The following is a 21,049-nucleotide window of genomic DNA, read 5'->3' as shown; positions in this document are numbered from 1 at the left end:
CGTCGTTTAGCCGTCGTTTAGTCGTTGTTTAGTCGTTGTTTAGTCGTTGTTTAGCCGTTGTTTAGTCGTTGTTGAGTCGTTGTTTAGTTGTTGTTTAGTCGTTGTTTAGTCGTTGTTTAGTCGTTGTTTAGTCGTTGTTTAGCCGTTGTTTAGTCGTTCCGCGTTTCCACTGAGACTCCTGCAGTATTTATTCATGTTGTAGAATAACAAGCAGCGGCTTTGTGAATGGTAAAACTGAGTTAATGTACGTAGTATTTAAGCCTCGGGTCTCTGAGTCAGTCAAAATCAATCAAAGCTCGGAAATATGATTTCACTGAGGTTTGATTTTTCGGATGACTGTACCTTTATTTTACGGATGCGGCTGACAAACAATCCGCACTTTGGAACGTTTTTAAGCCTCGTAAAAAGCCTGAACGAATCACCCAGAGCTCGTCTCCTAATGAAGAGGACACGAACGGAGTTTTAAAACTCATGGAAACGTGCCTGAAATATGATCCTCCGGTTCCTGGCGACGAGGAAAGAACGTCAGCTCCATTACGCACCCCTTCCTTCCTAATTGCGAGTCTTTTCACGGACGTGTGACAACCCTCGTGAGTCCGCGTGGAGCTGCTCGCCGTTCAACACTCCGCTCCACTCAGGCTTAGCGGGCGGGAGGCACGGCTGCGTGTTTGCACAGCCTTCGGGCGAGCTAAGTATCAACACGCTGAACTTGCCACGTTGAATCATACCGAGCTTAGCGGAGCATTTGTTTGCCAAGAGCTACAAAACAAAATCTGGTGTGCATGCGGGCCACGGCTTGACTGAGCATCACGCTTTAAACGGCGTTCTCAGACGCAACGCGGCGGTTTAGCAGCAGATGGGCATTAGCCTTTTGGTCTCAACGGGTCACAGTTTACATCAAGGCTCAGTTTGAACAACAGAAGAACGTTAGAGGGGCGAGGCGACGGAGCGGAGGCTAATTCTTAGCGTCATTACAGCAGCTTAGCGCTCACGGATGATTGTTCACCCCGGCCTGCGTTCAGTGCGATCGCTGCCCTCAGCTCTGCAGCACTAAGCCGCACCTCAAGCCACACGATACAGATTACATGAGCTGGAACGCCGCCATGGTGCCGCCTTAATGACTCTTTAGCCGTCGTGACCTTTATCCGTCGTGACCTGCAACGCCGCCGCCGCCGCCGGGCAGACGTTTCACCAAGCAACACTGGATTAAATAGTCTATTTCTAGTCCTGTCTGCCTGCGGGACGCTCGACTGGACGTTATAACTGTTGTTATTACATGTCCAGCTGATCGCATCTTTGTCCGTTTCTCTAATCATTTCTAATTATATAGAAAATCTCAGTTGATTTAAAATCTACGTTTTATTTGGACAAAATGTTTGACAACAAGATGGCGACTAATAAAAATGATTTTCTCCCTGCTCGACTGCAGCGGAGTTTTCCATGATCTACGGAATCCAGTCCCACTAATGAGAGCGTTCCTCTATTCTAAAATAAACGATCAATTATTGACGATATTGTGACGAAACAAATAAATAGCTCAAGCTCTCGTGTTCTCTTTGGAGTGAACGTCTCTGCAGTGGAACTGAATGAAATAGAATTTAGACTCTTGACGCTCGACCACGATCGGAACGCCGACAGCCGAGGCCGATTAGACGCGTTAAAGACGCCGACTTTAGATCCACACATGGATTGCTACACCCCCCCCCGGGATGCGTGTCAGGCAGGGTGTGGCTCGCCCCATCTCAGCCTCAGCCTGGACGCCGCTGGTAGCAGCTATCTGTGAACTGACTCAACTACTTTCCTGCTGCCCGCCGCCGGTGCTGTTCAGAACGCCGGAGGAGGCTTCTACACCTGTGCAGACACACACACACCTCGCCTCGGTTACAGGGCGTGGCAGGGGGGGCGTGACAGCGTCTTTTAGCTCAGAATGCTAGCAGCTCTGATTCAAGCTGCAGACAGACAGCAACAAAAATATCAAGGAACAGATGTGGGCTGATCGGCTGGATTCGCTCCACCTCTGGGAGGAAGCGCCCGAGGCCGGCGGGAGTCGCCTCACCCTCTACACCTCCCCCAGGTGAACACGCCCCCAACCTTCAGACAGAAGGTCGTTGGCTCAAATGTTGGATGCAGGAATCCTGAATCCTGGATTCAATTTAAAGCGAGTTGGAAATCAGATTTAGTTCTTTCTTCAGGGAAACTTTAATTAAATTTATGTTTGTGGCAAAATGTATGTCCACATTTTTGCATCTCTTTTGGTCGGCAATATCCAGCGATATTCATGCAGCAGCTGGATAATCTTTTTCATTTTATGGATTAAACTCACGCTGTTCTTGATCTGGGGGGGGGGGGGGGGGGGGGCACGAGAAGTGATCTCGGAATGTTTTTACAGGACGGAGAAGGACAAGCGGCGTGAAACCGGCCGGTGGGCTTTTTAATATGTCGGCGTTGAATATGTGATATTACAGGTGTGCTTTTGGTGCAGTGTGTCTGGATGTGTTGTACAGGTGCTGCTAAAGGGTGGGGTGGGTGGAGGGGGGGGGGGCAGCTTGCTGATGTAGCTGTCACTGTATTAAGATAAATTTTCCAATCACACGGTGAGATTTTTCACCCTCAGGAGTGCCAGCGTCGGGGATTAGATTACCACCTCCCACAATGCATCATGCTTTACATCACAATCCAATAGGAATACGAGAGAGTGTGGGGGGGGGGGGGGGGGTTTAAAATTAGCTCTCCGGAGACGCAGCAACAATCAGCGTTTCAGCCGCCGCCGCTTTGAAAACACAGAACGTGGAAAAGCTCTGTGACATTAGCGGTGAAGAAAGAGTGAAAATAAAATCATTAAAGTGAATCAGCAGTTCCTTCGTGCGTCTATTTGAAACGTGTCCAACAGATCCGTGTAAACAGATACAAACATACAGAGAACAGAAACAAGAACACTCCGACGTGGCACGTCCAGGTTTACTCCGTTTCCTTAGAAACCAGACCCAGATTATTAACCGGTTCGGTTATCGACAGACGCTCAAAATCTCCTAATCAGAAATGATGTTTCCACAACAGCTAGATGCTAACGGTTCTGAGAAGATTCAAGAAATCAAGTCTGCCATTGTTCCTGTTAATGAAAGGCCCGGTGAGGCAGCGGCGGTGGAACAGTGGGGGGGGGCGGGGGGGTTCTGGTTCGGCCGATTAGGTGAGTGTACTGGATCTAAGGAAAGAACACTTCCAGCCCAGTCGCTGCTAAAGTTCTTGAGTCCTTGTTGGCTGCGGTCGGGATGTGGGACGTGTTGGACGGAGAACATGGAAATTACAAACACACACACACACACATACACACAACACAACACACACATCACACACACACACACACACACCAGGTCAAAGCTGAGCCTACCTCCAGATCGACCCACCGCCTTCTGCCAAGTCTTCTCAAGCTCGGCGTCGCTCCGCATCGTGCCGGAGCGTGCGATGAAGACAGAGGACGCTTTTCAGTTCCTTCCGCCACTAAATCTCGTTTCGGACGCCGCTCTGAACTTTTCACGAACCTCCTCCCCCCGTCGCTCCGTAGAAGCACCGGCTGTGATTTATTCATCCCGGGGAGGTGGAGGTAGCTCCGATCCCCCCCCGGGTTATTCTTTTTTAATGGCTTTTCGGGGGGGGGGGCTGGACGGTTCACGCAGAGTTAACGGTCCTCCGTTGACGAGTTTCTTTTGCTCGCCGGAGTAATGAGACATTTCCAGCAATCTCAGCGACCGAAACTGACAGCATCACGGAACGCAGTCCGTTGGGAGGTCTCGTTAGGACGTTGAGCTATAGTTGCACGGGGGGGGGGGCATAAAGACGAAGGGCAGGAGAGGATAGGTTTTAAAATGTAGGCATGAGATGAAGATATTCCTGTTATCTGCTTATAATGATATGATATGAAGAGGCGAGCTCAACCCTCGCCTCTGATCTCCCGGAATAACGGGCTCGCTTCTCTTTGACGCCGCCGCTATCAAATTGGCAAAGAGCCGAGGGACAGATGATTGATTACTCTAAAACCCGTCAGGCTCCTTCGCCGCTCAGAAGCCCAGAATAGATCTCGAGACTGACGGCTGCCTTTCCCGCGGGATCCCAACGCCGACGCACGTGGAGGTGCGGGCGCGGGCGCGGGATCCCACAGAGACTCGGGCTGACGTGTCGGAATCAGTCCGCCCGACTTGATTGAGTGAAGAGAAGCCTTTTCTGGTGCCGCTGCCGTTTGCGTGTCTCCAGCGTGGACATCGTGCGTAACGCGGCGGACGTTACAGAAGCCTTTGTTCTGACGAATGTATTCACACAAGACGCCCCCCCCCCCCCCCCCAACCCAGTTCCTCGTGGGGAGCCCACGGGTAAAGAAATGATGCGCAACCAACTCAATGTCAACATGGAAGGCTCTGATTATTCATGGGAGACTGTGGAGGCCCTCGCTCGTGAATGGGTGGGGGGGGGGGGGATTTGATCCGATCAAGGAGGATCCGACGACCCCACCGTGAGCATCGGGGTTTGACGGGAAGTCGTCTCCCAGTCAGGAAGCTAGCAATGAGCTAGCGTTAGCCACGCACGTGAGATTCTTAGCTCTGCCAACCAGGAGGTCATGTGATCGATCATTTGACGGCGGCGGACGAACAAGCATAAAATGAAGCTGGATCCAGATCTAGATCTGAAAGATCTGCCATATCGATGCGCACCGAGTCTCCGGTACAGCGGCCGAAACGGAAACAGCCAAAGGTCGGGCAGGTGGCCAGCGCCCGGCGGCCATCTTTTACCCTCGGGGTGTCACACCTAATCAAATAAGTTTAAGCTAACGCCTCGAGATGGACGCCACCTGGGCACCTCGGAAGCAGCTGGGACGTCGACGAGGAGCGATGGCGCTGATCGGGCTCTCGGCTCTGTCCGCCCTCTCACACCCTCCCTGCTAGATGGGGGGGGGGGATTACGGAGCATTATTACCAGTTGCTAGGATATTGATGGTGGCGACAGGACGGATACGGCTCTGGAAAACTCTTGCCTCTCCACGGTGTAAAGGTCTCGCCATTCAATTTTCCGAGGCTTTGAATTCGTCAATGCGTCAAGACGTAATTAAATATCACCGGCGTGTCTGAGGAGATCGGCGGCAGCCGAAGGAACGCTCTCATCAGCAGGAAACCCAAGTGTGAAGAATCTGCATCCATCAGCAACCGACCGACAACCTGCTGCTCCTCCTTTATAGAGGAGGCCTCCTAGAAATCACCAAAGATGAGATTCAGCCGCACGAATCAGGTGGACCGGCGATCAATCTCCAACAGGAAGCGCCTTCAGACGCGCATATATCCAACAGCAGCCTGTTCAGCGCGGCGGAGAAGCTGCCATCGCCGCCATCTGGCAGCCGAAGCCGCGTGATTGGACGCATGTGCTAACTGCAAGCCGGGGCCGAGAGGATCGGCTGCAAATGTGTTCATCTGAAGTTAACTAAACAGAAACGTGACGCAAGGAACCGAGAAACGAAGCAGCTGCTAAATATTTTACGGGCGGAACAACGGAGGAAGACGAGGAGTAAGGATAGTAAAAATGTGTTCACACTAATCCAACGAGAAGTGAGTTCGTAAGATGGCCTAATAGTTGCGGCCCCGCCCACTTACAACAGGCCCCTCCTACATGCCAGGGAAATATATTAGCACTGTAACTGTTAAATTTAGCTACATGTTATGATCGCTATTCTGTCTAATGATTAGTCATAAACACCACTTTCCAATATCAGGGGCCTTAATTGATCAGAGATGACATGATGATGTTTCAGTTCTTCGATGTTCACAGCAGGAATCGTTTTAATAGCCGGCTGTGGAAACAGGTTCCAAATGTGGGAAAAGCCGCTAAAAAATAGGAAAACGTCTTCCGGAGTGTCATGTCTGACGTCAACGGTAAAGGAACAGCAGGAAGTAGCCGCTCCGGCTCAACAGCCCACATCCGGAAGCTCAGGCGTGCGCGGCGGGAGCTAAAGGACGCCTTCTCGTTCTCATCTGATCTTCTTACTCACACCCCGTCCTCGCAGCGATAACGAGAAGCGCCATCACAGGGAATATCATTATGTAGAAACGAGCCGCCCGCCGCCTCAGTTTCCTCCATAAATTAGCAGCCAAAAAAAAGAACAAAGCTTTCCAGGAACAGCCACGGCATGGAAACGCTTCCCGCTCGCTGCACCGGGAGGCCGGCTAACGGGCCGCGCACGCTGAGGTGCAGGATGAACACCGCCGGGTCGATCAGGAGGTCGGAGGGTCGTGCAAACATATGCACGCAAACGCCGAGAGCTGTGATCACACCGAGGGAAGAGGGGGGGGGGGGGGGGGCTGTGAAGACTGCCGCACTCTGTGTGAAGGCGTGAAGATAAATGAGCACACAAGTCTGCACTGATTCCACTGCTGCGGCGCTCCAGGTAAACATGAGCGGATGGGGAGGGAAGGGCGGGATGAAGCACGCGACCACGTCCAAAAAGAAAACGGGAGAGGGGAGCGTTGGAGCCTCGCCAAAGACCACGCCCTGTTTGGATCCAAATCCAGAGGAACCAATCAAGGAGGGCTGGTTCTGTACGTACAACCTGACACGCCGCCGTCATCGATAACCGCAAACGCATCTTTCCTCGCCCCCGTCTGTTGTCAGTCCGTGTCAGCGGAGACAACACAATTGGATAAAGTGCGTGTGAGATAATAGCGTCTCTGTAGCTGTGATTGGACAAGCGGAGCCGACAGACGACTTTCCTTCTTCCTCCTTCCATTCAAAACATCTGGATCTGAACGCAGGGGGAGGATGATTCAGGGGCGCAGCGCCGGGGACGGAGGGGGGACGGGGGCTCTGGCGAAGCCCATGGACGAGAGGACAGAAGGTGTGGGAGTCCAGCAAGGTGAGCAAGAGCCGAGACAGGAGGGAGAAAAGTCGCCGTGGGCGACTCGAACGTTTGGTGCGTGTTAGCACGATGCTACAGGCTAACTGGGGGCTTCCTCTGAGGGGAGTGTCTGAGCGCCGAGCGGTGCTGGGGATTCGTTTGTTGGTGCCCACGGAGGATTCGCTGCGACACGATGTGGGTATAACAAAGCAGCGCTATTAGCATGCAGCGCTATTAGCATGCAGCGTTGCGTCTCGCTGGGAGTTGAGGCGCTGCTGCAAAAGTCTCGACTATAAGTCTGACATCTGATCGGATCCATAGTAAAAGATCAGTTTCTGCATGATTGGCTGATCCTCTGGGCTAGTTAGGCATCAACGCGAGAGCGGCTTGCGTTCGCCTCCCGGAAGCCGGAGCGCCATCTGTCCACCGGGCTCGTTTATTCTGTTTTTATTCATTCGTTTTATTCCTGAATCAAACGGCGCTCTGCATCGCGTCCCCCTCGGTCAGCAAAGAAACCGAGCCGGTGAGATCGGGGCGACGCAAACGGGATCTGCAGAGACATCAAAGGACGCCACAGGGTGGAGGCGAAGCTTTGAACTCGCACGACTGGGACTCTTTAGTCGATGCTGCATTTTCATTCTCTCCTACGAACCCGTAACAGAAGCCGGCGGGAGGCGGCGGCGCTCGGAGGCCGACATGCCGGACGGATCTTTGGACGGATGCATCAGGGCAGCATCCCGTAGAAAACCCAACATGACGGACGGAAATAACTCTGAGATGAAAATGGAGAGAGGTCTTCTCTCTCTTCAGTACAGTCGCCGCTGGCGGTGTGTGATCGGCGTCAAATAAAGTGATCCCACTCGATCAATAATGAGGAAGTCTCACCGTTCCTCCAGCAAGCGATCGGGGAGAGGCATGGCACACCCTGGACAAGCCGCCAGTTTATCGCAGGGAAGAGAAGAAGATCTCTGGTGGTCTCCGTGGTGGAAAGAAGGTCATGTGACACACCTGGAGCGTCTTCACCTGGCCCACCCTCGTCCTGCTGAGGGTGCCGCTCCTCGGACGGCACCTCCCAACCCCCCATCCAATCAAAAAACTTAATTGCAGCGCATATGAATAAATGAATACTAAACCGAGGAGGAGGAGGAGGAGGAGGAAGGGCTGCTGGTATCCCCGTGTGCGCCGTCACCCTGGTGACGCCGTGGATCTCATAAAAATGATCATGAATAGCAAACGGGATGCAGGCAGGTAAAATAATAGGCCGACATCATTAGTGAGGGAAATATTACTCAGGTTACCTGCAGGGACCCCCCAGGAGCAGAAATGATGCTGCACTCAGCTCATAACTCCCAAAATTAAATCTCAACACGCCGACAGGACCGGGCGTTCATTGACGCCCCGTGTTTGGCCTTTCTGGGCTGCCGTAGACGGCCAGCGGCCCGGGACGCGCTCCCTTCGTAGAACTGGGTCAGGGTCACTCAAACACGAGAAGAACGCCGACGCGGCCGGGAATTCAATGCGACGGTGAGTTTAAAGCGTCTTGAAACCTCCGTTCACGGCGTGCTCGCCCCGCACACGATTACTCTGACGGTAAAATCCCAGGTGTAACAGGAAACCCGTCCGGGGGAGGCGCCCTGGAAACACTCCTTGCATGACCTTGGGTGTCAGAGCGAGCAGCGGCGTTCCACGACGGCGTGCGGGGAGATGTGGAGGTCGGGGCCGAGATGAAGGAAGATGGATCCGTTTTTGACGGCGGGGGGGGGGCAGTTCGGTTCCCGTCGTCGGCTGGGATGGGACGGGATGCGCGATCCCAGTCGGCGTTCCCACAGCTGATCCGTTCCTCCTCGCCGCGGAGCTAAAGGTCGACAAAGACTCTCAGCCTCTTCATCTTTCATCATAAACAAGGAGCAATCCAGCCAAAGCCACACGTTGCATCGAGACGCCTCCTCAAACCCTTAACGCAAAGAAGAAGACGATGTGCCTGTCGTCATGGCGACTTCTCCCAACGCCTGAATATTTAACACGCTCCAATTAAAGGGGCGTCACGCGTGTGAGACCGGTACGGGGCAGGATCCCTGACATACAGTACCTACAGCCGTCACATTATCTCTGTTGCCATGACTACAGCTGTCAGGTGCTCACTGGGGGAGGGGGGGGTGGGGGTGGAGGAGGGGTAGCCTGCGAGATGACTGACAGGTGTGACAGGTATGTAATCCTGTTGGCTTCACGCACACGCACACACACACACACACACACACACACACGCACACACACACACACACACACACACACGCACACACACACACACACACACACGCACACGCACACGCACACACACACGCACACACACACACACACAGCTGAGTCAGGCCGTTTGCTGACAGCTGATGAGAACTTCTTCTGACACGCTGCAGCACAAACTCCACGGGTTGTGGGTTCTGTTATTTCTTCATTCTGGCTTCGGTCAGATAAAGGCGTGACGCACGGTCCAATAAACGGCGAGCAGGTCGCTGCTCATTGGATGAGGATGACACACCGGGATGCAAACGGTCCCACAGTGTGTGTTTAGTCTCACTACTCTTCATCGCTCGAGCACCGGTGGCTTCATCTTCATCCTCGCATATCCCCAAATATCTTCCCTACATATCATCCTGTCGCCCGCGTGATTGGCGCCGAGCGGCGCAACCGACGGCCGGACACGTCCTGAATGGACCTGGACCTTTCCGGTCTTGCTTGTGGCGACAGAAGAAGGAATTCTGCGGCGATCCACACAAACACAAACATAGTTTTCAGACGACTCGTCGGGACAGAGGCAGGTATTTATTTACCAGGAGATTTCTGCGTGACGGAAGCCGACGCTCACATCCCATCCCAAAAGATGGAAATACGAAACGGTACAATCGGAATCACGCACGCAAAGACATAAACACACCGTAGCGGGTTTAGCTCCGTCTCGACTGAGGATTCCTGGAAGCAGCAACGCTCGATCACAAAGAGCCCGCCGCCGATTGATGAGTGAGATCATCGAAGGGAGAGTTTGTCATTTAAAAGAAAGGACGCCGAGGTCAGGAGGCGGCGTGCCAAGAACTCCTGCGACGGCGTGATGCTCGGAGCAACCAGCGTTTTATTTTATTGCTCGACCCCCCCCCCCCCCGGTGTGACAGCTGGGTCTAACCCCGCAGCAACTTCCCAACATTTTTTATCGGTTTGATGATAAAGATCTCCTGAAAACTTTGAAGCGGACGATGCTTCCGTTGAGATGAACATACGTGGCGACGGCGTGCGAGGCGTGTGGCTGCCGTCAAGGCAGAGGCCGATGTGAGCGTGTCACGTTTCATCCCACGAGGATTTCCTGACGAGCTACGATGTCATAACGGAGCGTTGCTATGGAAAAAGCAGCAGCTGAATTCCTGCCTTGTGTTTAAAGCTCCTCGTGCATCCGGACAATCCGGAGTGATGAAGATGCATCATCCTCCATTCCTCCAGTGAGCAGAACACGACTGTCTATGGTGTTCAATTTATGTGTGAAGTTTGGTGATAATTTGTGAGATATTTTCCAAACCGCAGACAACGACTTGTTTCCATGGAAACATGTGGAAAAAGTACAAACTGTAGAAAACGAAAGACACAAAAAGTTGAGGCTCGGCCTGCCGGACGGACGGACTGATGACTTTATCTCCTCGATAATTCTAAATAAACTATGGAAATGTGGATTTTAGTGTTTGAAACAGAATAAATTGTCCTTGGGGTGGGGGGGGCACCCAGCCGGAACGCCGCGTGACGAAGGGCAGAGAAGACGAGCCGGTGGCTCTGAGGACAGAGGTCACATGTGTCATGATGGATTACACCAGCCGGGGCTTCGTTTACGAGTCCTCCGCTGCAGTAACACAAAGAGGACTCGTCGAGGTTGCGTCTCACAATCGAGCACAGACCGCTCTCTCGCAATCACAAAAGCACGTTCGTGCATTTTACCGCCCGACGCTAACCCAATCACAGCACGAGTATCCAATAAATATTACACCACTCCCTGATTGTTCAATAAACATATAATTAGATGGTCTGAAGCAGCTGATGTGGGTCAATATTTACAGTTGCAATATTTCTATACTATAAATACAAATACCAACATTTGTACAATTCCATTACCCACATCAGATATGAAACAGCCGCTCACGCAATCTGTGACATGCTAGCACTGCGGAGGTGTGACCGCTAAAACACGCTAAAAGCTGCCTGGTTACTGGAAATGTGTGAAAGCAGAAGGACAACTTTTTCTCTACGGGATTTACGCAGTGTGTGTGTGTGCGTGTGCGTGTGTGTGTGTGTGGCCCATGCCATACACCCACAGTAGCACAATGGGTAGTGAAGCTAATGGATACACAGAACAAAATAGACGTTTGAATCAATGGATGGATGAAAACATTGATTCTAGTTTCAAAGCTCGGACACTCAGGATCTCCCACTGTGGGAGGAGGGACAAAAATACAGCTATAATACGAAGTAGGTTCAATTTCCTTAATGTTGATGCTCAGGTGACTCTTTTGTCATGAACTCTGCCTTTCTGCTCTTCTATACTCAGGCATTCCCCAGGGGTCTAATCTAGGTCCCGTTTTATTCAATCTAAATGTGTATGCTACCTCCAGGCTAAATAATGCAGAACCATAATTGATTTGCTGCTATGCAGATGACACCAAATTATATGTTCTCCCTGTACCACTAATGCATCCCGAGTTCAATAAAAGCATTTACAGGCAGGTTTTCCTTATTAACTGCAAATAAATCAAATGAAGCCGCAAAAGACGCATTTCTCCTCCTTCTCACTTTGTTTGTTGCAAAGTTAATAAAAAAAAAGAATAAGAAGAATGAAATGTAATTGTGCATTAAAAGCAGCATTTTACCTTTCTCTTTGGCAGAGTATCAAAGTCACTACGGACTCGTTATACACCTCATGACATGTTCAATGTCACCTCGACCAAAATAGCGCTACGAGAACCGGAATGTCAACCATCTTCATCGGGAAGGCCGACAGATTCCAGGTTTGACTGTGTCGGAAAGCGCTGCTGCCGTCAATGGATGAAGAGAGCGGACCCTTTTGGAATCGGGGGGGGGGGGGGGTACAAACATTCCACAGATTCAAATCCGGGAAGCTAATAATATTGCTAAATGCTTTCTGATGATTGATAAGCTTGCAAATAGTTAGGGACGGGTTCTTGAGCGTTTTCCTCTTCGCACCGCTCGTCTTCTCTGCAGGTGAGCAAACAAACAATCCGCCCCGACCGGCCGTGTCTCAGCGTTCCCGATCAACCCACTGGGATATTCGTCCAGCGCTGCCCGGCCTGAGGCCATCTGCTGCCCTCCCTCTAATCCAGGGGCTTGTCACCGACGATTAGCCACCCACTCCATCACTCTCTCTCTCTCCTTCCATTATATATTTCTACTTCATTATGATGCGAGCGTGAAGGAATGGAATGGGGTGCCCTCTTTGCCAAAACTCCTTTGTATGGATTTTTGATGCCCACGAACCGTCTGCGCTTCTTCTTCCTCTTCCTCCCTCTCTTCCCGCTTTATTATACATTTCAGGCGTATCATGCTGACTTTAGGGATTTAATAATGAGAGTTCTTATCTGTTTTTAAGTCTGAAAATTAATCACCTTTTCCACCCCATGTTGAAGAGTGTATCTTTAATAGGGCATAAGCATTTCCTCGCGTGAGAAATGCAGCTCATAAGCAATCGACCAATTGCCCATTCCGCCTGAAACGGTGTGAGTTAATACGTAGCGCCTATTAGCATGAACGGAAAATAATGCGACTAACAGGAGAAAAAACTAGTCCCGCTGTACCGGGAAGTCCCAGTTGGAATGTCTGAGGAACCTCATCACCTCCAACCTCAAACTGTCCAAGATGGCTTTGGGGTGACGTCATTCCCACCTCGGAATTCCGACCTTCAAGGTAAGCAGAACGCAACAAAACTACTGGACAGAGTAACAAGGACACTTTGCATAAATGTTCATGGTGTCCGTAGGACGGAATTCTTCTTCACATCTGACATTTCTTAGTTATTTTTTAAACCTTTACCGCATGAAACATTTTAAGCTTGGTATGAATTTACCATAAAAACATTCATGTGTCACTCAATCGTTGGTTTACGATCAAAAACCTGCAGAACTCATGACATTCTCGCCGGCTTCTGGTCGTCAGTGCTGATAAATAAAAGCAAGCCAGCCAGTCAGCTAATTGTCTGGCTGATATCACAATATCTGACTGTTAGCATCACCACTGAGAGAATCTTAGCCCGCTGAAGTTCAAAGCATCGCTGTGCAGCCTCAGAGCGCTGCTAGCGCGGCTCCAGTCTGCGTAATTACTTTCCATTAATCACTTCTCAGTTTTATTGTGCGGTCAAAGTAAACTGAGCCGAACGCACGACATGCCCGACTCGGAAGTTATCCTGCAGATCAGCGCCCACAAATCACCCGAAGCTGCTGTTCTGGGTTTGAAAGGAAGACGTGCAGAAGGAAACGGCAACGTGACCTTCAACGCGAGGCGAGACTGAAAGCAGCAGCAGCCCAATACTCTAGCGTCACGTTCTCAGGATGCTCAGCAAGATCTAACAGCTTTGACTCCTCAGCCACAGAGAAGGTCTGTTTGCAGTTCATCACATGATCTAATGACGAATTACGCAGCGTCCATTAAACACGAACCCCCAGAACGCTTTTACGTTCAAAGGAAAACCTAAAGTGTGCCCGTGAGTGCCGATGACCGGTGGGAGAGATGGAGGATTAGTGATATGGACTAAAACGCCGGATGGATCAGAGTACATCTACTGCCCCCCCCCCCCCCCCCCCCCCGGTCTCCACTGCTTTATTAGAGGAGCGTCGGGGCAGCCGCTAAATGTCAGCGCTTTCTTCAATGATAGGGCGCAGCCATTCCTCTCAGCCCGCCGAAGCCGCCTCGTTGCCTCCCGTGGGAGCAGAGGGCCTTTTTGAATGCCACTCCCTGACCGCCAGAGTGCCTGGACCCCCCCCCCCAAATACCCACGTGATCTGTTTGCATTTCAGATTGAGGCTGAGCGCAGATTCCAGTTCTTCTTTTCTGTAGTTGAGGAGGAAATAGTTCGTTCAGCGTTGAGGCTCGACTCGGACGCCGCCGCTCTCGTCGGGATCACACGTGACTAAACGCCAGTTGTGAGCCTGCAGAAATTTAGCACACGAAAACTGTGTAGGTCAGACGTTTCTGTCACGAACTAATCTTCTTCATCCCCACATAACATGGATCTGCCGCTGATCTGCTTACTCACACCACGAGCATCCAGCCGGCGCCGAGGGCGGACGACGAAAACGTTCCCAGCCGTGCGAATGTGACAGAAAAAGGCAGCGAGAATCCTCTTATGTCACTCTAAATAAAGTTTTTTTTCGGGGATGGGAAGTAATCTCTAATCCCGCCGTCCCTCCTATATCAGTAATAGCCAGGTTTTAGTTTAAGCTCTGCCATTTAGATTAAACAAACTGGCCTCTTTCGGGCATCTTCCTCCGCCGGATGGATCGGCGGGTTGAAAAACGGCGCGCAGATCGATCGGGCGGAGTCTCCAGAGCCACAAACCGGATCAGTCCGGTATGACTGGTCTGGTTTGTGTGTTTTGCAGCTAATGCTTTCGAGAGGAAGTCATGACACCCTGTCGACTCGGATACGGGCTCATCTCCGCCGGTGCGACGGCGAACTCCGTCCCCACTTCAGCTTTTTACACCAAGGCAGCGGATCCGTGTTCTGATGGTTGTCGGGCCAAACGCACAATTAGCCTCCGTTTCCATCCTACTGAAGCCAAAATGAAAACAAAAACACCGGCCCGCTGAATTAGAATAAAACCCAGTGGCGTTCTCTGTAACGAAAAATGAAATCCCAGGGAAACTGTCTTAATTTATATGCATGGCCTAAATTTGTTGCCGGTTGCTAAGGAGTTCTCTGGTTTGCCCTTGGGTACTATGCTAATTACGGTCATAGAGGGTCACGTCGTAATGCAGGAAAAAAAGAAGACGTTTCGCAGCGATGCTCTGATTGGTCGCATTCCTGTTGGCATCAAAGCGACTGATCCCAGACGTGATTGTCTCTGGATCAGACAGCGAGGGGACATAATGCAGGTAACGCAGGTATCAGCGCAGAGCTATTTAGAGCGAAGGATCTCCGTGCCACACGGGGACGGCAGCTTCCATTGCAGTGATGAGTCACGATCGGGCGAGTCCAGGAGTCGCATAAAACGAGATGATCAGGCAACGCTAACAAACCTCCAAGAGGAGGTCGTTAATGTCTTTCTTTCTTTCTATCTTTCTCGAGGTTCTACCTCTCCTGTTCTCCTTCCTCCGATCGGGTTGGCCGAAGGCGTTTTGCTGTAATGATGACCCCGTCTGTCTCAGCCGGGCTGAACCCGTCACACACATTCGCCTTCAACTTCCTGAACGTCGTCTCCGGCGAGAACGCCGTAATAGCAGGTGATCGCGGAAAGAGCCGCCAACAACCCTCTCGGCCAGGGCGACATCCTTCACTGCCAGCGTCAATCCGAAGGCAGGAAAGTCTTCGACTAACGACGGCCTGTCATTGCTCGGTGCCGTGCCCCCGATACATCCGAAGGTGACAGCCGCACACAGCATCGCATTTGAGATGAGTGATCTCTCCCACATTGACCGTGAAGGAATGAAGCTTCACTTTCACTGCAGACTGACAGGTCATTAGAGAAGCAGCGCCGGCAAATGTGGAGGAACTCCAACACAAGCAGACAGAGAGACAGAAACACACTGGCACCGTGGCGAGTGGTGAAAAGTACAGGTTGAATTATCCTCCGGGGAAAATGGCGACGCTTCACACCTGGGTGGTCGCGTGAACGGTTTTTATGATAGTCGAATGAACGATGTGATAAAAGCCGATCCGGTTCCACGCCGCTTTTCTTTCGTGTTTGTTCTGTGGAACGTGATCTGTGACGTCACAAGTGGCTATCCAGATAAAGAAAACAAAGGAAGACTCGTCTACAGGCGATAAAAAGTGAGTCAGTCTTTTACCGGGCAGTCCCGAGGTAAAACAGGCTGGCAGAGAACGGCTGCTTTTTGTTTGCAACGATTCTTGATTCATATCTAAGAAAAATTCTAATTTTTAAAATAAAAAATGAAACAAATTCTCCAGCAGCTCTGTAGAGAAAGTTTGGAGGGTTTTTTTTTCGGTCCCTGCCAATCAGAGGTGAAAGGTCGTGCTTTTAATCGTCTAACCTTGAGCTCTTGCAGGTTACCTGACTCAGACCTCACCTGTATGATGAACACAGTCGTCATTCATGTGAGCGACGCCTGGAAGGTGAGACGTGTGCTGATTTGATCTAATGAGGCGAGACGGCGTGCAGTAGCTACTGTACGCCTTTTCCTCGGCTGCGTTGAACGCACCATCGCCCGGTCCAGCACCTGTAATTACGTTATCTTCCGGCAGACATGCCGCCTCGGCAGCTCCAGCGCCAGGCTAATGAAGCGCGGTGTCAGAAACGGAAGGACGCGCCTGCCGTGCGTGTTCTTGTGCGTCTGCGCATTAAGATGCTCAGAATTTACACGACTGCCATCCAGGTGAGGAGACATTTCCCTCCTCACCCCTGGCAACGGAATAAGGTTGACGTGGAATTCTGGCACGTTTCTTTCCTCTGCACGGATTGGGAAATAGCTGCGAATCTCAAAGCAGTGTGAGCGCCAGACGGGGAGATGGAGCGATAAAGACGTAGAGGAAGAGGAGGGCGCAGATGAGAGGAAGTGACAAGAGGAAAAACAGGGCGAAAATAGAATCCGAGAGGGAGGGAAAACTCTGTGCAATCTCTCAAACGCTCCGGCGAGTCGTTTTCACCCTCATCACCGAGACCGCCGTCCTCATCATTCCCGTTCTTCACCCGGCTACCCTAAGCGCCGCCTTCAGACACGCCGCTTGACGGAGCTTGTTGCCTCTCGCCGTCTCATTTGAATAGAACTCTCAGAGCGTGAAAACGGCGCTGAACTTTTTCACCTTCCAAAACAGATACATCATCTTTCCACAGAAGGCAATAAAAGCGACGCTGGCCCGATTCCCCACAGTTTTCCCGAGACTGGGGCTGTTTTTCAGCTCGACTCATCAATATGCAAAACATCAGAGCGTGGCTTGCCACTAGAATATTCCCTCCCCTGCACACGCTGCAAGTGTGCACAAACCTCACTCTTTATGTGCGCGTGTGTCGGTTTTCTTTTAAAGCTTCGATTGGCAAGTAAAAGTATGCAAATCGTGTGCAAAGATAATCTCATTTCGATGAACAGAGCTGAGATTCAAAGCCGATGTGATTTCAATACTCTGCAGACAATCGTCAAACCGAAGAGGAGCAGACGGAGGAAGGGGCTGGGATCAATGCCCTACCTTTCATTATGGAAGAACAGAACAAACTCCAAACACTGGATCACATATCAAAGCCTGGAGTGTTCTCCTTATGGAGCACGCATGGCATCGGGGAGCGGCGGCGTAGCGTGGGAGAGAGGCGTAACCACGGTGACCCACAGTAGGGTGGATGTAGTGCTCGTCTGCCTTTCCCTTTCTCGAGGCTCGTCTTTCCTGGGTCGCTAAGTCCTCGCTCCTTTAATCTCCTTCGTCAGCTACATCCTCTTTAAAGATGGAGACGCACAGGAGCGATGTGGGATACGTCAGATGGAGGCCGGCGCCGGGCGAGGCGGGGCCGGATGGGCGGAGTGAGCGGTTGGAAAAAGACCGTTTTAGTAAAACGAGGAAAGTGCACCTGAACCTCCCGATCCTTTCTTTAAATTCGGGTTAAATCAAGTCGGGAAAGACCGTCTTTGATTCACGCCTCTTTTTTTAAGAGTCATCTCCTCTGTGTTTATTAGAAATGCTAGCAGGAAAAAGTATTTCCATATTTTACCCCGTTTAATCTTGCTATAATCCCGTCTCTGCTGGAGCTGCACTCCCTACAGAGCACGGGAAAGGATAAGGAATACTGTAACACCCCCGTTGTGCATGCACTTCCAACCCACACACACACACACACACACACACACGGAAGCCGTGCAATCAACCCTGAACGCCTCACACACCTCTCCCCTCACTGCAATCACGCCGTAACACACAACATTTCAACAACGCTGCGTCACCTGCGACCCGGGGAGATGAAAGCAATCCAGTCAGAAATGGATCACAGTCATCCCGCACGCCACAAGCCAATCAGAGCGAGGAGACGGCGCTGCTGTAGATTTCTGGGTCATCTTTCAAGTGCATGCGTCTCGTGAAGTTCGGCAGCGTGGAGTCGTTTACCTCTAATGAGTCATCTGGAGGTTCCGAGCTAATCTTTCTTTAAAGGTTCACCGACGTACAAAAGTCCTCACGACATTCCGAGCACATTCCCCACAAAATAACGAGCTGGAAAGCCGCGTTTGGCGACTCAGCGGCGACCGTCATTCAGGCTCCGTATGTAAAACGAGGGATCAGTTAGAAGCTCTAATGTTTTAGCAGCAGTACCTGTTTCCCAGAAGTAAACAGACTTGCCGTCGTCTGTCTGAGAGCGAGCCTTCCAGAAACCACAGAGGAGCAGCAGCATCACCCAAAGGTACCAGCTGCCCTGTGTTCTTATCCGGAGGGTCCCTGCTGCACCCCTCCACCCTGGCCCCATGGTCCGCCACAGGATAAAAGTAAATCCACTCAGTTCAGAAGATCAGGGAAGGCAGGTCTGGAAAGAAAAGGTCCGAAAGGCAAAAGGAAGCGCGAGCGAGCGAGAGAGAGAGAGGCGTGGTTCGGTTCGGGAGGACAAAACGTGCGGCGGTTGGAGGAGGAGGAACGAGGAGGCGAGAGAGCGGGATACTCTGGGAGTCCTGTGGGAGTCCGGGTCCGCTGCGGTTTTCTCCTTTCTGATCCGAACTTGGCAGGCTGGTCCCGGTGGGACCGTCAGCGAGGGGGGGCGAGCTGCAGAGAGACGGCTCGGTCTTCCTCCTCCATCCTATCCTCCTCCTCCTCCTCCTCGGTTTGCCGTCGCTGCCTCTGTCCTCTGGCTGTGGAGCAGTGACAGTGGGCGAGTGTCTGCAGTGTTCTTCGCTTCCCCCCTCTCTCTCTCTCTCTCTCTCTCCCTCTCCCTCTCCTACTCGCTCACTCATTCACTCTTCTCCTCCTCAGCTCCGTCTTGTCATCTCTCTCTCGTCTCTGCATCTCCGGCCAGCTCCTTCTCACTTTCTCTCCCTCTCGCTCACCTTTCCTCTCCTGCTTTCCTTACTCCCGCCTCGGGCAGGAGGGACGGATACTCCCTCTCCTCCTCCAATCATCCTCCGCTTGCAGAGCTGGCAAGGTGACTGGAGACCAGCGGCGCTCAAACTGGTCTCACATTTCAGAAGCGCTGCTCTAGGATCGGGGAGGAAGGAGGACGAGCCGCTTAATGCAGGGGGGGGGATAGTGGAGGGGGTTAATGGAGGAAGCAAGGAGGAGCAAAACACCGAAGCAGGAGGTAGCATGAGGATTTACAGTAATAGTTTCATATTAATATAAAATTCTTTCAATCAATAAAACAGACCAAAACGGTTGCATTAAATCCCATCAGGTGTTTGATCAGTTTGCACGTCCAGACCGTAACATCAGGAAGAACAGCTGACGCGTCACTTTGTCCAGGAGAAATCTTTGAGCTGCAGCGATAAATTTAGATTAAAAAAAGCGTCCCGAGGTGGAAATTAAAAAAGACAAAGAAAAGCAGCATGAAAAACGAGTAAATTCTTCTTCTCATAAATGTTCCTGATTGACACAATTGTTATTATTGTTGTTGAATCAGAATAACATTTTAGTAATCTGTTAAAAGATGTCTAGAGATTTATTCTGTAACATAATCCCACAGGGAAATTGTTAATATTGCATGTCCTTCTATTACAGCTGTTATCGCTCCTCATGTTTGTGTTCCTCTTCCTCACCCCGTCCCGATCGGTCGCTGTATCTCCCCCCCCCATCTGAGGTTTCTGCCTGTTAAAAGCAGTGATTTCCTCACAGCCGTTTCCAAGCTGTGGCTCGTGGAGGATTGTTGGGTCTCGACTTCCTAAAAGACATTTTGCTATTAGGTCTCCATGTTCTACGTGAATATATTACTCTGTCGTCCACCTGAGCAGGTGAAGTGTGGAAACGCGGCGCCAAAATAAAGCCAGGTAGCATTTAAATGTTGAGCGCAACCGTCACGCAGATTGCAGCATGGTCCAGCGCCGGTCGAACACATTTGAGTTTAATGTCCCGAGCGAGGAATCGGGCGGAGGTCGCGTCAGGACGTCTGGAGTTTAGCAGAGTCAGCCTGTCGTACCTGCGTTAGCGTAAATCCACCTCGACAGGCCAGCGGGGCGGGAGCACGGACACTTAGAGCCGGAGTCACAAAAGACTCCATGAGGTCAACACTTGTGTTACCGAATGGAATTAAAGCTAACAGCCACGCTACCCTGTTGGACGCTGACGTTAGCGTGTTAGCTTTAGCATGCATTTCTTTGAAGACATCCTCTCCTGAGCGTGGACAGACTTGCATTGTACTCATTCATTTTAAATACCACGGCTCCAACCACTGTCACGCTGTCATTTCGCATCCAGCGTGCGCTAACGGCAGCTGCCTTTGCCGTTAAACGTCACGGCAAACGGCTCACCGGATTCGGTCGGACAGACCGAGGCGAAGTAGAAAAGACGGGTGAACAGCCGGGATGAGAAGTCAAACGTGACTCCAGCAGACGTTGAGTCGCACTGCGTCCTGTTATTAGCTAGCATAAAAGCAGCTGTTTAATCATCTTTCCTGTATTTTATAAGATGGACCTTTATCTAAACGTCGGCCGGGCGTGTTTAATGTTCTAACGACTTACTTTACGATGCCATTTTCTAATATGCACCAAAATGAAGCTGCTGAAAGCCGAAAAGCAGGAGCACAAACTCCCCCACGCGAGCCAGCAGGTAATAATTATAATGAACGGCTTTATAAATGAATACAGATAATAATCATCTGGCCTTCGAGGTACCGTAGACGCGGAGGAGAGAGAGAAGACGACTGAGATAATGACGGAGGAAACACAATCACTCCACGAGAGATAACGACTATTAAAACTGATTAATGAAACCAAACGAAGCCGCTCACAACGTTTATTACGCTCCGCGCAGCGAACCATGAATCAGAACTCAGAGGCTCAGCGCAGA

The 21,049-nt window shown here is 51.2% G+C and overlaps 1 protein-coding gene across 1 annotated transcript in view; it reads right to left on the bottom strand.

The window, feature by feature from the left end:
* thsd7ab (thrombospondin, type I, domain containing 7Ab) overlaps positions 1-18,527 on the bottom strand; it is a 57,086-nt gene extending 38,559 nt beyond the window's left edge. The window contains exon 1 of the mRNA XM_068757336.1: positions 18,377-18,527. Within this exon, the coding sequence (XP_068613437.1) occupies positions 18,377-18,527 (151 nt within the window). The remainder of the gene's footprint in view (positions 1-18,376) is intronic.
* Between the last annotated feature and the right edge of the window lie 2,522 nt (positions 18,528-21,049).

The sequence above is a fragment of the Brachionichthys hirsutus genome, chromosome 3 (assembly GCF_040956055.1).
Source record: "Brachionichthys hirsutus isolate HB-005 chromosome 3, CSIRO-AGI_Bhir_v1, whole genome shotgun sequence".
NCBI classification, from domain to species: Eukaryota; Metazoa; Chordata; class Actinopteri; order Lophiiformes; family Brachionichthyidae; genus Brachionichthys; species Brachionichthys hirsutus.
This window is presented reverse-complemented; position numbering and strand designations above follow the sequence as displayed.